Below are 16,832 nucleotides of genomic sequence, written 5' to 3'. Positions count from 1 at the left end.
GACTTTTCAACCTTTCCTTGTGGACCTGAGCTTCAGGCTATGTAGTTAATGTAGCGGACCATCCGAGGTGCCACAGGGAGTTCTACCAGATGTTTCACCCCCTGGATAAGAAGCACCTCCATTTTTCCAGCCTCCGTACATCAGTTTTCTTCTTGACCACCAAGACAAGGTCTCTTTTAGGTTTTTATGGTGAATAAAATTAGTGGGGCACCTGGGTGGCTCAGTTGGTTAAGCAACTGCCTTCGGCTCAGGTCATGATCCTGGAGTCCCGGGATCGAGTCCCGCATCGGGCTCCCTGCTGAGCAGGGAGTCTGCTTCTCCCTCTGACCCTCTTCCCTCTAGTTGCTCTCTGTCTCTCATTCTCTCTCTCTCAAATAAATAAATAAAATCTTTAAAAAAAATAAAAAATAAAATAAAATTAGTACCAATTTCTGTATTAAGATAAGCTAACTGCTGTAAGATACCCAACCCAACTATCAGTAGCTTAACATAAAAGAACCTTATCTCTCCTTCACTAACAGCCCACTGTGTGGGCCCAAGTCAGTGGAGATAGGAGGACTCTTCACACTGTCATTTGGGAAACAGGCTTGGAGCAGCTCTGCCATTTCACCTGGCTTCCAAGCTTGCCCTGGCTTCAACATCACACTGGAAAATAATGGAAGAGAGAATCGAGCTCAAGTGGGTTTTATAGGCCAGACCTGGAAACGGTACCTATCATTTCCCACACAAAATCAGTGAAAACCCCAGGAACTGGCCACACCTAGCTGAAGGAGAGGCAGAGAAATGTAGGCTAGCTCTGTGCCCAGTAAGAAGAGATCAACTAACCCAGTTTTCATCTCAAAGGGAATATCCATTTTCTAATGTCTGGTGGGGACAGAGCCTTGTCTTGACTCCCAGTTATATATTCACAAATTGAGACCCCTCATTCTGAACTACTGAGAGTCAATTTCTTGTTGAGGGTATCAGGACAATCTCTTTTCTGTCCTAAAGCTTGGAAATGCTGTGTGTTAACTTTTTTTTTTTTTTTTTTTTAATTTAAGTGACTTAGAGCGCCTGGATGGCTCAGTCTGTTAAGTGTCCGACTCTTGATTTCGGCTCAAGTCATGATCTCATGGGTCATGGGATCGAGCCCCATGTTGGGCTCAATGCTCAGCAGGGAGTCGGCTTCTCTCCCTCTTCCTCTGCCCCTCTGTGCATGCTCACTCTCTCTGTCTCTGTCTCTGTCTCTCTAAAATAAATCTTAATCTTAAGACTTAAAATGAACCATTTTGAGATTAATGAGTAACTTAGAAACACCTTAGGGTGTTGACCAATGTGGAGTCATTGCTTTGTGTATGGTTTGTATTGTGGGGCCTTTACTTGAGAAGATTTCAATGTACCTGGAAAAGCTGGTATATATGGGGAGGAGCTTAGACATATCCCCCTTGTTCTGTTAGGGTTCCTTGCCTATCTAAGAAGAACGATGAGAGCAGAGGTGCCTGGGTGGCTCAGTCAGTTAATACTCTTGGTTTCAGCTCAGGTCATGATCTCCAGGTCATGGGATCAAGCCCTGCATTGGGCTCCATGCTCAGCATGGAGTCGCTTCTCTCTCTCTCCCTCTGCCCCTCCCTCTCATCGAGCCCTCTCTTTCTCTCTCTAAATAAATAAATAAATAAATAAAATATTCAAAAAAAAAAGAATAATGAGAGCAAAGGCTACTTCTAGTTGGAAGTAAGAATTATATTGCCATTTTTCAGATCTCAATCCTTTGATAATCATTTCATTTGAAATGAAATTTCTAGTACTTGATAGAGTGATAGAAATTGTGAGACATTAGTTATTAGTGGAAAGAATTATGGGTCCTTGGCACAAAGAAAGGGGAATTTACTGCATCTTTATTAAAAACAAAACTTTGAAAGTATCAGGGAAGTGGGGTGCCTGGCTGGCTCAGTTGGAAGAGCCTGTGATTCTCAGTCTTGGGGTTGAGGGTTCAAGCCCCATGTTGGGTGTAGAGATTATTAAATAAATAAAAGTATCAGGGAAGTAAATGCATTGGGGGTTTATGACATGAATCTATCTATAGCTTGGAGGAGGAAAATGTAAGAAAAGGGTAGGATATTCGTTTAAAAGTAGAAATACAAAGAAATAGAAAAAAAGTTCAAAAAAGAACATAGTTCTAAATTTCAAAATATGTGGTAAGCAGAGCTTATTGCCATCTTTTTTTTAATTAAAGATTTTATTTATTTATCTAACAGAGAGAGAGAGAGGCAGCGAGAAAGGGAACACAAGCAGGGGGAGTGGGAGAGGGAGAAGCAGGCTTCCCGCCGAGCAGGGAGCCCGATGCGGGGCTCGATCCCAGGACCCTGGGATCATGACCTGAGCCGAAGTCAGTCACTTAACCAACTGAGCCACCCAGGTGCCCCAGCTTATTGCTGTCTTACATAAAAGGGCTAAATTTTCACCGGATACTGCTTCCTTGTTCAGACCTATTAGTGTACTAATGGGATTAACCAGCCATACCAATCTTTATGTATGGATTTTGTCCTAAAAAAAAAAAAAAAAAGATTAGAGCTAGAATGGTTTGGTTCCTCCTAGAAAATTCGCCTGTTCGACTCCAGGTATCTGAAATTGCAGGGCCTGAACCAGAACTATCCCCCTTGCACCCCCCACCCCCAAACCTGCTCGTCTCCGTCCTCCCTGAGAAATCAAGAGCAACGGGCAGCAGCATCCTTCCAGCTGCTCGCTCTACGACCTTGGCTCATCCTTCACAACCTACATCCCATTCATCCTAAAGCCTATTGGCTGCACTTCAAAATAGATTCAAAATCCCACTATAACCTCAGTCCGTTAAGCCTCCAACTCTTGATTACTGCTGGGATCTTGGGGTTGCAGGATCAAGCCCTGTGTTGGGCTCCGCGCTTTGTGCGGAGTCTGCTTGTCTCTCTCCCTCTGCTCCTCCCCCTGCTCGTGCTCTCTCTCTCTCCCTCAAATAAATGAATAAAATTCAATTTTTAAAAATTCAATCATTTCTAGAGCCCTGGTCCCAGGCCCCATCATCTCTCCCCTGGGTCTCTCTGCTCCTGCCCCTGCCTACCTACAGTTTTTGGGGTTTTTTTTTTTAAGATTCATTTATTTATTTGAGAGAGGGGGGAGGGGTAGAAAGAGAGGGAGAGTCCTCAAGCAGACTCCCTGCTGAGCACGAGCCTGTGGTGGGGCTGGACCCCAGGACCCTGAGATCACCACCTGAGCCAAAATCAAGAGTCAGGCCACTTAACCGACTGAGCCACCCAGGCACCTCTACCTACATTCTATTCTTCCTTAGCACAACAGCCAGCATGATTCTTTTTTTTTTTACTTTAAATTTTTTATTGTTATGTTAATCACCATACATTACATCATTAGTTCTTGATGTAGTGTTCCATGATTCATTGTTTGTGCGTAACACCCAGTGCTCCACGCAGAACGTGCCCTCTTAATACCCATCACCAGGCTGACCCATCCCCCCACCTAGAACCCTCACTTTGTTTTTCAGAGTCCATCGTCTCTCATGGTTTGTCTCCCCCTCCGACTTACTCCCCTTCATTCTTCCCCTCCTGCTATCTTCTTCTTTTTTTTTCTTAACATATATTGCATTATTTGTTTCAGAAGTACAGATTTGTGATTCAACAGTCTTGCACAATTCACAGCGCTCACCATAGCACATACCCTCCCCAATGTCTATCACCCAGCCACCCCCTCCCTCCCACCCCCCACCACTCCAGCAACCCTCAGTTTGTTTCCTGAGATTAAGAATTCCTCATATCAGTGAGGTCATATGATACATGTCTTTCTCTGATTGACTTATTTCACTCAGCATAACACCCTCCAGTTCCATCCACGTCGTTGCACATGGCAAGATCTCATTCCTTTTGATGGCTGCATAATATTCCATGGTGTATATATACCACATCTTCTTTATCCATTCATCTGTCGATGGACATCTTGGCTCTTTCCACAGTTTGGCTATTGTGGACATTGCTGCTATAAACATTGGGGTGCACGTACCCCTTCGGATCCCTACATTTGTATCTTTGTGGTAAATACAGCCAGCACGATTCTGTTAAACCAAATCACACCTGTCTGTCAATGGGTCCCCATCCCACTCGGGGTAAAAGCAGAAGTCCTCCTAACGCCTCCAAGGCCCCTATGCACCTCCCTGCCTTCCCCTCCTCCTCCTTTCCCCTCACTCATCCATGGCCTCCATACGGAGGCCACCCGGCCCTCCGTATTCCATGAGCTCACCATGATTTTTCCCACGTCAGGGCCTCTGTACTGGTTATTTCCTTACTCAGGAAGGCCCCATCCTCAGACACCTTCATGGCTTTTTCTTTCACATCCCTTTGGGTCTTTATGCAAATATCATCTCCGTAAAGGCCTTCCCTGGCTACTCCATCTAAAATTCAAGCCACCCACCCCCTTCTCTGTCATTTCCCTTCATTTTTCTCCATAGCGCTAAGCACTACCCAACATACCAGCATTTCACTTCTGTTGACTGTCTCTCTCTCCCGTTAGAATGTAAGCCCCAGGAGGGTAGGGATTTATGCCTGTCCTTCTCACTGCTGTGCCCCCGGTACCTAAATATTTTATTTATTTATTCGACACAGAGAGAAAGAGCACAAGCAGGGGAAGCGGGAGGCAGAGGCAGAGGGAGAAGCAGGCTCCCCAGTGAGCAAGGAGCCCAAAGCCGGACTCGATCCCAGAACCCTGGGATCATGACCTGAGCTGAAGGCAGACGCTTAACTGACTGAGCCACCCAGGCTCCCTGAGTTTAATGTAGATTTTAAAAGACAGATGACATTCTGGGGTTAGTAAGTTTCCAGGCTTCCATGTGAAGTAGTACTTTTTATTATACCCACATACACAACTAATTTGGGATGTTGGCAAACAGCACCCCTCAGCCAGTGGTCATATGGGCTTTGACTATATTTCCTCATCCTTTACCTTCTGGAACGGAAAGGCCCAGATCAGGTGTAAAGAGAGGCAGCTTTCGGGGCACCCAGGTGGTTCAGTTGGTTAAGCGTCTGCCTTCGGCTCAGGTCATGATCCCGGAGTCCTGGGATCGAGCCCCGCATCGGGCTCCCTGCTCCACGGGAAGACTGCTTCTCCCTCTCCCACTCCCCCTGTTGTGTTCCCTCTCTCGCTGTGTCTTTCTCTGTCAAATAAATAAATACAATATTTTAAAAATAAATAAAGAAAAATAAATTGAGACCTAACAGGCCAAGAAGGGTCCTCCCAGGTGAAGACTCGGAATATATAATGTTAGGCTAGACTGAGGGAACAAAGAGGCCAAAAATTCCAATAATTTGTTACAAAAGAAGTTTTTCATTTTGATTATGTTATAGTCCAAGACAAGTGTTCCCGGTTGATGGGCAGCTCTGCTCCCTGCAGTGATGTAGGGAGCCACCCTCTTCACATCCTGTCAATCAGACATCCCCTTTGCTTCATCCTACCTTGCAGAAGAAACAGCAAGGAGGAGTACCCATCTCCTTCGAAGCCCAGCCTAGAAGTGGATCACTTTATTTCTATTCACGCTCCATTAGAGAGCACTTGATAATATAGCCATGCCTACACACACCAGGATTAGGAGATGAGTCAGGGAGAGAGGCTGGATCAGGTCAGCTATGGCCTTGGAGGCCAGAGAAGTGTCTGGATGTCATTCCAGATGCCGCCACGGGAAGATGTTGGAGGCTTTTAAACTAGGAGGTTGAACAACTTCCCAATTTTCACCAACCCATCTTGCTGGGACTGGACAGTTATGAGGAAGGAACTGGATGTTCAACATTAAAAAAAAAGTTTATTATTATTTTTTAAGTCATCTCTACACCCAGTGTGGGGCTCAAGCTCACAACTCCAAAATCAAGAGTCATGTGTTCTTCTGACTGAGCCAGCCAGGTGCCCCTGAATGTTCAACATTTTAAAAATAAAATCACCTAGTCCCACCTGGCTGGCTTAGTCAGTGGAGGGTGCGACTCTTGATCTTGGAGTTGTGAGTTTGAGCCCTACATTGGGTATGGAGATTACTTAAAAATCTTAAAAATAGGGGCACCTGGGTGGCTCAGTCAGTTAAGCGTCGGCTTTTGGCTCAGGTCATGATCTCAGGGTCCTGGGATCGAGCCCCACATCGGGCTCCCTGCTCAGTGGGGAGTCTGCTTCTCCCTCTCCCTCTGCCTGCCCCTCTCCCTGCTTGTGCTCTCTCTCTGTCAAATAAATAAATAAAATCTTTAAAAAAATTCATAAAAATCTTTTAAAAATAATAATAAAATAAAATCACCTCGACTAAAGCTGCCTTTTTTAAAAAATTTAAATTCAGCTAATTACCATATAACGTATCATTGGTTTCAGAGGTAGAGGTCAGTGATTCATCAGTCTTATATAACACCCAGTGCTCATTATATCACGTGAGTACCTTCCTTAATGCCCATCATCCAGCCACCCCATTCCCCGTCCACCTCCCTCCCCTCCAGCAACCCTCAGTTTGTTCCCTACGATTAAGAGTCTCTTAGGGTTTGTCTCCCTCTCTGGTTTCGTCTTGTTTTATTCTTTCCTCTCTTCCCCTATGATCCTCTGTTTTGTTTCTTAAATTTCACATATGAGTGAAATCATATGATAATTGGCTTTCACTGATCGACTTATTTCGCTTAGCATAATACCCTTTAGTTCTATCCACGTCGTTGCAAATGGCAAGATTTCATTTTTTTTGGTGACTAATATTCCATTATTTATAAACACACACATACACACACACAAACACACCCTACATCATCTTTATCCATTCATCTGTCGATGGACATTTGGGCTCTTCCCATAGTTTGGCTATTGTGGACACTGCTGCTATAAACATTGGGGCGCAGATGCCCCTTTGGATCACTGCATCTGTATCTTTGGGGTAAATACCCAGTAGTAAAGCTGCCTTGTTTTGATTTATGCAGTCTTAGAGCTGTAGATCGTCTGCGCTTGTGGGTGCTGGAGTTAAACTAAGGGAAACCAAGCATTGCTGTGATGTACAACCAGCCCCTGCTATCTCCCCTTCTCAGATGGGGTTCAGCTTCACAAGCCTGACGGTCAAGGAAATATTCACTCCCTCCTCCAGAAACACAAATACATTTGCCTTGAGTTAAGGGGCAAGGGAGGAACGAGTCTCTTAAACTATCCTCCCCCTTTCCCCCCATTTTAATTTAAATTCCAGTTAGTTAACATACAGTGTAATATTAGTTTCAGGTGTACAATAGAGTGAGTCAGCACTTACGTACAACACCCAGTGCTCACCCCAAGTGCCCTCCCTAACCCATCATCCATTTAACCCATTCCCCTGTTCCCCCTTTTTAAAAAATGATCCTGTCCAGGGCGCCTGGGTGGCTCAGATGGTTAAGCATCTGCCTTCGGCTCAGGTCATGATCCCAGGGTCCTGGGATCCAGTCCCGCATCGGGCTTCCTGCTCCTTGGGAGCCTGCTTCTCTCTCTCTCTCTCCCTCTGTCTCTCATGAATAAATAAAGAAAATCTTTAAAAAAAAAAAATGATCCTGTCCAGTGACCTTTTAAGGATGTGGCAGGATAAAGCCTGCCAGAATTTTTTGCTATCTCCTTCCTCTCTGAGGGAGCACACATATTTGGAAAGAAGAGTGAAGAAGACCTGGTGGGTGGCCAGGTCTGTGGACTCTTTATAATGTGCCTTCTTAACCTACTTCATCCCTGGCCTGATGGAGCTGAGCAGTGGGAGACAGGTCGGGATAATATTTAGAAGAAGAAGAACAAAGTCATTTTTCCTGTGCCACTGATTTGGAAACTAAGACAGTGATTTGCCCGAGGCCTTAGCATGAGTCAACTGAGGCTTTTGACTCCTGATGCCTCAGAGTCTCATGCACTTGCCACATGATCAGAAGTCTTGTGCAATAAATGGATGAGCTTCAGTGACTCCCTATAACAGAATTGATAGGCATCCTGGGGCTTTTTAGTTTTGTTCTTTTCTGGGTTGCCTTTTTTTTTCTTTTCTTTTTTTTTTTTAAAGATTTTATTTATTTATTTGAGAGAGAGAATGAGAGATACAGAAGAGGGTCAGAGGGAGAAGCAGACTCCCCGCTGAGCAGGGAGCCCAATGCGGGACTCGATCCCGGGACTCCAGGATCATGATCTGAGCCAAAGGCAGTCGCTTAACCAACTGAGCCACCCAGGCGCCCCCTTTTTTTTTTTCTTAAGTAATCTCTACACCCAACCCGAGGCTCAAACCCACAACCTCAAGATCAGGAGTCACCTGCTCTATCAACGGAGCCCACAAGGTGCCCCCTGAGTTACCTTGTCTTTGGTGGGCAACAGTGAATCCCATATTTGAGCTCTGGGCATGGGGCAATTATCTGCACGTGAACACACCCTTGGCCCCCTCTTGTTCCCTGTAAGAAGTCTTGTGAGACTAAAATATGCCTCTTTTCTCCTACCCATTTACCCATGCAAACCTTCAGAATTTTTTTTTTTTAATTGGTTGATTTGAAAGAGAGCATGAGAGAGAGAGCATGAGTAGGGGGGCAGGGGCAGAGGGAGAGGGAGAAGCAGGCTCCCCGCCGAGCAGGGAGCCTGATATGGGACTCAATCCCAGGACCCTGGGATCATGACTTGAGCCAAAGGTAGATGCTTAACCAACTGAGCCACCCAGGCGCCCACCTTAGGAATTTGGTAGGCAGTAAGCCTCTATGTTCCTCCTGAATGTTGTAAAAAGTTGAATGTGCCCATCCCCCAGTGTGTGAAGAAGAAAACAGTATGGCAAAATGCCACCACCTTACACCACAGGTATGTAGCCAGTAATCCAAACGTCCATTGAAGCCGTCATGTGCCCAAGCCATGAGTAGCCATTTATAGGAAGGTGGCACCCAGCAGAAGCTGCTGCCCAGAAGATGTCTTACTGTTTAACAGCAAGGAAGTATCCCAATGCTAGTTGGTTCCACTTTGGGCTCAATGGATTCTCATGAACCAGAGTTGCCTCCGACAGGTGGGCACCCTAGCCCGTGGGAAGGGAGTGCAGCAGAGCTTTTAGACTGCTCATCCAAGCAGCTTTCCTCCTCCTTGCCACAAACACCTTTGGACACGTTACTATTTCTTCCCTCATTCAAAGTAATGAGTCCTCTGTTCTCAGCCTTTTCTCCACCTGCCCAGCGACTGAAGCCTCTTCCCCACCTGTCATTCTGTCGTAGCCCGACGCCACGGAGGCTGTTATTTCTTATTTTCCTGAACTCAGTACTAATAAGAAATGCCCTCAGTTTAGAGACTTTGCTTCTTTTCCTCCAGGGTTAGCCCAAGCCCCTACAGGGTCACCGGCTAGAATAGTATGAAGAAATGTAAAGGGATCTCAGGATGCAAATGGCTTCCATCATCTGTACAGGAATCGTTGTGTGAGAATGCATGAGACAAATGTATATAAAGCACTTAGTTCAGCTCATGGCACATAGTCAGTACTCAATACTGACCACCATCATCATCATCAGTATCGAAAACTCTTGACCCAGATCCTGAAGTGGCAATATTGCATTGTCTCAAGTTGTTTTCTTTCCTTTTCTTGACACATCATCTTGTCCCCCTATCCAGTCACTTAAAAACAAAACAATGGGCGCCGGGCTGGCTCAGTGGGTGGAGCATGCGATTCTTGATCTTGGGGTTGTAAGTTCGAACCCCACGCTGGGTGTAGAATTACTTGAAAATAATAAAATCTTAAACAAACAAATAACTACCACCATCTTGGGTCTCTCCTGGGGAAACTGAGGGATGGAGAGGGATCTTTTGGTTCTGTATGGGGTGAGGTCCATCTAGGATACGCTGTAGAATCAGTGTTTCTTAATGGTGCTGAGGTGACCAGGTCTGGGAGGCTGAGGGAGGGATAGCCTGAGTAGAGAAGAGGGAAAATAGGGAGCTAAAGTTGAGAATTGGGGTGTCTTAAGATTAAAAAGGGTACTGATCATTTCATAATATATACAAATATCGAATCATTATGCTGTGCACCTGAAACTAATGTTATCTATCTCAATTTCATAAAGTGAAGAAAAATGAATACATATTGACTTTTTTTTAAGAATAAAAAAGAGGGACTGATGGATGTATCAGGATACATTTATTTGGGGACCAAATGAGCTAAGTGAGCCAGGTAGGAGACTGAAAACTCTTTTAAGTGTAGGTGGCTTTAGGGGAATTTGGAGAGGGGGGTGTGTGGGGATAAGGGGAATTGTTATGGTGGGTTTCAGGGCTGAGGGAGTTGGGGTCCCCAGCGCAAGCGGACCCCCTGAAGAACTGGATATGGGTAAGAATCAGAGTGGGTGTTGCGACTGAAGGGGGAAGTGCAGAGGGTGTGTTTTGGAGGTGGGGAGGAGCACCGGGGACCTGAAATGGCCTGAAAGTTTCAGATTGGGCCGGGAGGCTAAGGAACTGAGGAGAGGGGCTGGCTTCTCTGGGCTGGTGAGGGCCAGGGCCACCAGTGAGGGCCAGAGGGCTGGGGTCTCTGGGTCGGTCGGGGTGGGGGTGCCTGGGTCTCTAGGCTGCCAAAAGCCCCGGGCCCTGGGTCTCTGGGGTGAGGGGAGCCGGTGTCTGTGCACTGAGTGGGGGGTGGGGGGCTGGCTCTCAGGATCCCGGGCATGGCAAGGGCCTCTGGGCCAAGGAAAGGGAAGGTACAGGTGGGCTCTGTGGGCTGAGGGGATGTCTCTGCCCGGCGGGGGCGGCGGCCTCTCCGGATCCCTGAGATCTGTGGGGGCCTCCGAGGTCCCCGGCCGGAGTGGGTGGAGGGGCTCGGGGTCGCTGAGGAGGCTCGGGAGACCTGGGTCTGTGGGCTGGCACGGGCAGCGGAGAGGGCCCGAGGTCCGCGGGGATCTGGGGGTCCGTGAGGTCTGCGGGCCGAGGGGGTTTCCGCGGCCCGCGGCCCGAGGGGCTGTGAGCCGACAAGGGCTGGGGCTCGGCGGCCCCGGGTCTGCGGGGGTGTCCGGGGTCCCCGGCCGCAGGGGCTGGGGGCCGACGGGCGCCGGGGGGCCCGGGGACGGGAGCCGGAGGTCCGGCGGGGGTCCGGGCGCCGGCGGCCCAGCCCGACCGCCGGCCTTGGCGCCGCCCCGCCTGACATCAGTTCCTGCCGCCGCTGCCGCCGCCGCCGCCGCCGCCGCCGCCGCCGCCGCGCACAGCCCGCGGCCTCTTCCCCGCCGGTCGCGCTCCGGAGCCGCCGCGCCGCGGCGGAGCGAGGGGCCGGGCGAGGCGAGGGCCGGGCGGCGGGCGCCGGGCCCCGCGGCCGGCACGACGGAGCCCCCGCACGGCCGGCGGCAGCGGTTGGCGGCGGCCCCGGGCCCCCGGCGCGGGAAGCGGCGGCGGCGGGGCGGCGGCGACGGCGGCGGCGGCGGCGGCGGCGCCGCCATGGAGCCGCGGGAGGTGAAGGACCGGATCCTGGAGAACATCTCGCTGTCGGTGAAGAAGGTGAGCGTGGCCTGCTCTCCCCGCGGCCGGACCGCCCCCACCCAGCCCCCCGGCCCATCCGGCGCCCCCTCCTCTCTCCTTCCCCCGCCGCGGGTCGCTCGCCGGGGCCAGGGAGTCCCCCCCGCCCCCGGAGCTCGGGAACACCGCCCTTCCCCTCCGCGACCCCGGGGGCCAGGGGCCGCTGCGGGGGAAGCGGGGCGGCTCACGTGAGCGCCGCGGCCTCCGAGCTGTTTGTAAAGAACAAAGTTGAGGTCAGCATCCCCGGAGCTCCCCCGGGGCCGGCGGGGGGCCCTGCGTCACTCCGTGGGGCCGCGACCCGGAGCCCCTTCGGGGCGCGGAGGCCGGGCATAAGCAGCCTCCGCTTCTCCGGGTTCTAGGGGACGCCGCCTCTGACCCCGGGAAGTTCCCTGCATGGTCTTGCTCAAGGATGGCAGTGGGAGGAGCGGCTCTTTTCAGGGCTTTGAGAACCCCAAGTGCCCGGGGACTGCAGTTGGGTGGTGACACATGGAACTTGGTGGCACACAGACACCCTGCTGTCTGGGGCTCCCTGCAGTAGACATCATTGTCCCAGTTCCAGGTAGAAAAAATACTGCCTATTAAGGGTATGTCACTGTATGTGTGAGGAAGTCAGCTCCTCTGGAAAAGGGTCCTATTTTCTTAAAACCAAACCAGGATTGACAGTCATTTGAGGAATGCGGTGAATAATATATATATATATACACACACACACACACACATATACATATATATATATATGTGTGCGGTAAATATATATACATATCCCCCCATTTGAGTTCCTGGCTCCCCTGATACAGTTTTAGAAACTGGTAATGATTTAGAGGGCGAGGAAAGGGTCATCAGATTATTTTAATTCAACAAACCAAGATGAAGAGAATTCATTAAATCAACTATTATATTTAAAACAGTTGCCCCCCCCACACACACGCTTAAATTTCTCAGAAGTAACACAGGCTGAGCAGTTTCACCTTTCACTGAGATCGATGTGGCTTAAAAGAAAAGTAGATCCAAAATGATCTTACTGAAATGTTCTTCTAAAAGCCCAACTAAAAGTAACTTTGCAGACATGGGACAAAAGTTTTGTTTATTTACTTTTCCTGAGCTTTGCTGATGCAATTGGGGTATAGGTTTTGCTTACTCAAGGAGTTCAGGATAAGCAAATGCTTTGTTAAAAAGCGATAGATCTTTCATAATGGAAGAGAAAGGGAGACTGCTGACGCTTCTAATCTAATCTGGGCTGATAATGGCTTCAGGTAGGCCAAGCACTTTGTCTCTGGATTTCCAACATGTAAATGGGGAAAGTTCTGGTAGATAGTGGGTAGACATGGACACTGTCATTTGTGTAAGCATGAATCTTTTCAAGACAGAGATTCACTCTGTAAATCAGGATGCCATTTATGAAAGAGTTGGGTGTGCTTGTCAAGATTCTTGTAATCGTACGCGTCGGACAAGCACAGTTTTATTGAGCTGTAATGCATGCCGGAAGATAGAAGTCCCACACTAGCAACTGGAAACCCGTCGCTGGGTGCCTCACAACCAAAGGCATGACTCTAGCATCACGGTTAAGAACATGGATTCTGGAGCGTGGCTGCATGCCCTGGAAATTAGTAACCTTCTAACCTTAGGTAGTTTCCTTAACCTTTCTACGCCTCATTTTTCTCATCTATAAAAGCAGGGATAAAATTAGGGTTGTGAAAATTTAACGAGAGCACATAAAGAATGTTGAGCAGGGCGCTCCACCCAGTCTTAGTTAAGTTGTCCGAGTCTGTTCGGGCTGCTCTAACGAGCTTCCATGGACTGGGTGGCTTATAAACAGCAGGTATTTATTTGTCACAGTTCCGAATGCTGGAAGCCTGAAAATAGGGGACCAGCCTGGTTGGGTTCTGATGAGGGCCCTCTTCCTGTTGCAGACTGCTTACTTCCCCTGAGTCCTCACATCGGGGAAACAGAGGGGACCTCTCCTGGAGCTCTTTTATTAGGGCATTAATCCCTAGCGTGAGGGCTCCACCCTCGTGACCTCAGCACCTCCCAAAGGCCCCATCTCCTAATACCAACACCCTGGGGTAGGATTTCAGCCTACGAATTTGGGGGGAGGGACACATTCAGTCCATAGCACAAGTGGTAGCTTTTTCTGTGTGTGGGAGAACCAGTTCCTCACTTCTACAGGGTTCTGAAGATGGCTAAGTGCCTCACTACCTAAGGGTTGTTAATACAACATCATTTGGACTTGTTACCCACTTTCTTTGTATACTGTGTTTCAGGGAACTGTTTTATATTCTTGCATCATGAAGTGCATTTGGTTTTCTGAATCAGAGTATCTGCTCCTAATAGGAATTGGATGGGCTACAGCCATAGGTGTTGAGGGCTAGCAGGCTTGGGGTCACATTTGTCCTTGAACACCAGTCTCACCTAAATTTGTTATTTAGCGCCTTGAGAGTTGCTTTGCCTTTTCTTCTTTCATTCATCCTTCTGCTAGTAAAATGGTCTTGCCAATCCTTTTAGAAGGTTGTTCCCTGAAGAAAATTAGATGTGTATTTCTGCAAAAAAAAAAAAAGATCCATTGTGTATTACTGTGTTTGCAAAGGGTATTTTAAAGATGTATTTACTTTTAGAGAAAGAGCGAGAGCATGCAGGGGGAGGGGCAGAAGGAGAGGAGAGAGAGAATCTCAAGCAGGCCCCACGCCCAGTGAAGAGCCCCATGTGGGGCTTGATCCCACGACCCTGAGAGCATGACCTAAGGCAAAACCAAGAGTCGGACACTTAACCAACTGGAGCCACCCAGGTGCCCTGGCAAAGGGTATTTTAGAACTTTTTATTGAAATAGAACATACTTACAGAAAATAGAATATACTTACACTCCTAAGTGTATGAGTTCTCACAAAGTGAACATATGCACACATCCAGCACCTAGATTGAGAAACAGAACATAACCATCATCCAAAAGCCCCCCTTGTCCCCCTCCCAGAAACTACACGCCCAAGCATAACCACTCTCCCAAGGAGTCTTGTTGAGTTCAGCCATTTTCACAGGTTTTGTGATGAGGAGCATGCACTGTGACCCCGGAGAGGTGACAGGGCTGTTAGCCCACCTGGATCCAGGGGAACCTGTGTTTTTGATATGAAGGCGGGGTTCAGGGGGTTCAAGAGAATTGGAGAGTTTAATAGCACAGTTACATGAAAAGCAAGTTCCATAGGTTCTAGAAAGGGAGAGGAGGCAGAAACATCCCAGGGGCAGATAATAAAGCCTGCGGTTGCTGATTTGTTAATAGTTAAAGAGCTGTCCAAGTCAAAGACAGTGTTGGCATTTTGAATTGGCATGTGGTTCTACTATACAGTATGTTCTCCAGGGGAGGGAAGGCAATGGTTTTCTTTTCTTTCTTTTTTTTTTTTTAAGATTTTATTTATTTATTTATTTGACAGAGAGAGAGAGAGAGAGAGAGAGAGAGTGCACAAGCAGGGGGAGGGGCAGAGGGAGAGGGAGAAGCAGGCTCCCCACTGAGCAGGGAGCCCGATACAGGGCTCGATCCCAGGACCCCGGGATCATGACCTGAGCCAAAGGCAGACGCTTAACCAACTGAGCCACTCAGGCGCCCCAAGGCAGTGGTTTTCATGAGAGTTCTATTTTGTTTTTGAGGAGCGTGTTTGATGCATACATGTGCAGTATGAGTAAGAAGCAGCCTCTGTCCCCCAACAGTTTGTATGATGGTTGGAGGGAGAATTTAAAAAAATCACTAGAGCGGGGCTCTAAAATCACCACTTGGGGCTCCCTGCTTCTCCCTCTCCCTCTCCTCTGTGCTCTCTCTCTCTTTCTCTCTCAAATAAATAAATAAAATCTTAAAAAAAAAAAATCACTAGAGCAAGGAGAAGCCCCCAGGGAAGGAGGGCTTAACTGAGGCTTGACAAATTGGTTTCTACCAAGAAAGAGAAAAAGTAGCCATTGCAGATAGAAGGAACGGCTGAAACACCCCCGAGAACGTGGGGACACCCCGGCGGTCTTCTGAGGAGACAGACCAGTCTTTAGCGTGCTCAGGGTTCTGCTGGATGTAGCTGGAAAACGCGTTGCATGGAGGCTGTAGAACATAGTGGGTGCAGGTGCAGGTTTCCGGGGGGCACAGACCTGAGTCTGGCTTTGAATTCTGCCTGTGTCACTGACCTTTCTGACCCTGGCAAAGAACTGGGCCTCCAGCAGCCTCTGCCGTCAGAACTTACTGATAATGATGTCATGAGAATGAAATCACAGGACATAACACACTCCAAGCACTTAGCACAGTATATAGCTCAAGACCAGGCCCGGATGAAACACCAGCTATGGTTACCGCCAGGCCAGTGCCTATGTGAACTCTGCAGTCAAAGCCTCAGACGCCTCCTCTCGGTTTCTTCAGGCTCAGGGTTTGTCAGACCTTTTCATAAAATGCCGGGTAGTTTTCAGCCCATATGGTCTCTGTTGCAGCTACTCACTGCTACCCTTGTAGCTCCAATCCATCCAAATAGGAGAGCGGCTGTGCTCCCATAAACCTTTACTTACAAAGGCAGGCTGCATTTAGCAGGCCGTACTTTGGATATGTGCCTGCCTGCGTGCATAAGAAGTCCTCATCTGGGCGCCTGGGTGGCTCAGTTGGTTAACCAGCTGCTTTCGGTTCAGGTCATGATCCCAGGGTCCTGGGATGGAGCCCCAGATCGGGCTCCCTGCTCCTGGGGGAGCCTGCTTCTCCCTCTCCCACTCCCCCTACTTGTGTTCCCTTCTTGCTATCTCCCTCTGTCAAATAAATAAATAAAATCTTAAAAAAAAGGGGGGGTGGGTAGGCTATGGTCATCAGGGTAGGCTGCAGGTCACCTTCAGAGAAATTGGTATGACTGGTCCTACAGGTAATCAAATCTCTATGGCAACTGTGGTTTTGTGTATTATATCAGGCTTGTGGAATGAATTTGGACATTGGTAAATCCCATCACATGTCCATGTGTTTCATTTTTCAAAAATATTTATGGAGCGCCCCCCCCCCCCACGCATATGTCCCTACTGTCCTAGGCCCTAGGAGGGTAGGGGTAGTAGTGACAAGGCAGATCAGATCCCTGCCCTCATGGAGTGGATATTTCAGTGAGAGAGACAAGTGATGATAAACCAGTACAAAGGTGATTTCAGATCATGATTAGTGATACGAAGGCATTCTAATGGCAGGATACTGTAATAGAGAATTGGCAGGGGAGATTGCTATATAGAGGAGGTGACCAGAGAAGACTAAGGAGGTGATGTTGCATCCAACAAAGGACACTGACTAGGGTAGGAGAATGAAGCGGTATTCTAAGAAAATGAGGAGTTGTGGGGCGCCTGGGTGGCTCAGTCGGTTAAGTGTTTGCCTTAGGCTCGGGTCA

General features: G+C 48.5%; 1 protein-coding gene across 2 annotated transcripts in view; it reads left to right on the top strand.

Annotated features, from left to right (window-relative positions):
• Positions 1–11,348: 11,348 nt before the first annotated feature.
• The window catches only part of PLEKHM2 (pleckstrin homology and RUN domain containing M2), a 38,930-nt gene continuing 33,446 nt past the window's right edge, over positions 11,349–16,832 (top strand). For both annotated transcript variants that reach the window (XM_028108233.2, XM_028108232.2), the window contains exon 1: positions 11,349–11,445. In XM_028108233.2, the coding sequence (XP_027964034.1) occupies positions 11,386–11,445 (60 nt within the window). In that variant the 5' untranslated portion in view covers positions 11,349–11,385. The remainder of the gene's footprint in view (positions 11,446–16,832) is intronic.

This window comes from Eumetopias jubatus, unplaced genomic scaffold, assembly GCF_037043125.1.
Source record: "Eumetopias jubatus isolate StellerSeaLion01/CBP00866 unplaced genomic scaffold, mEumJub1_p1.0 scaffold_4, whole genome shotgun sequence".
Lineage (NCBI taxonomy): Eukaryota > Metazoa > Chordata > Mammalia > Carnivora > Otariidae > Eumetopias > Eumetopias jubatus.
The sequence above is the reverse complement of the archived record's forward strand: the minus strand, read 5'-3'. Positions and strand labels throughout refer to the sequence as shown.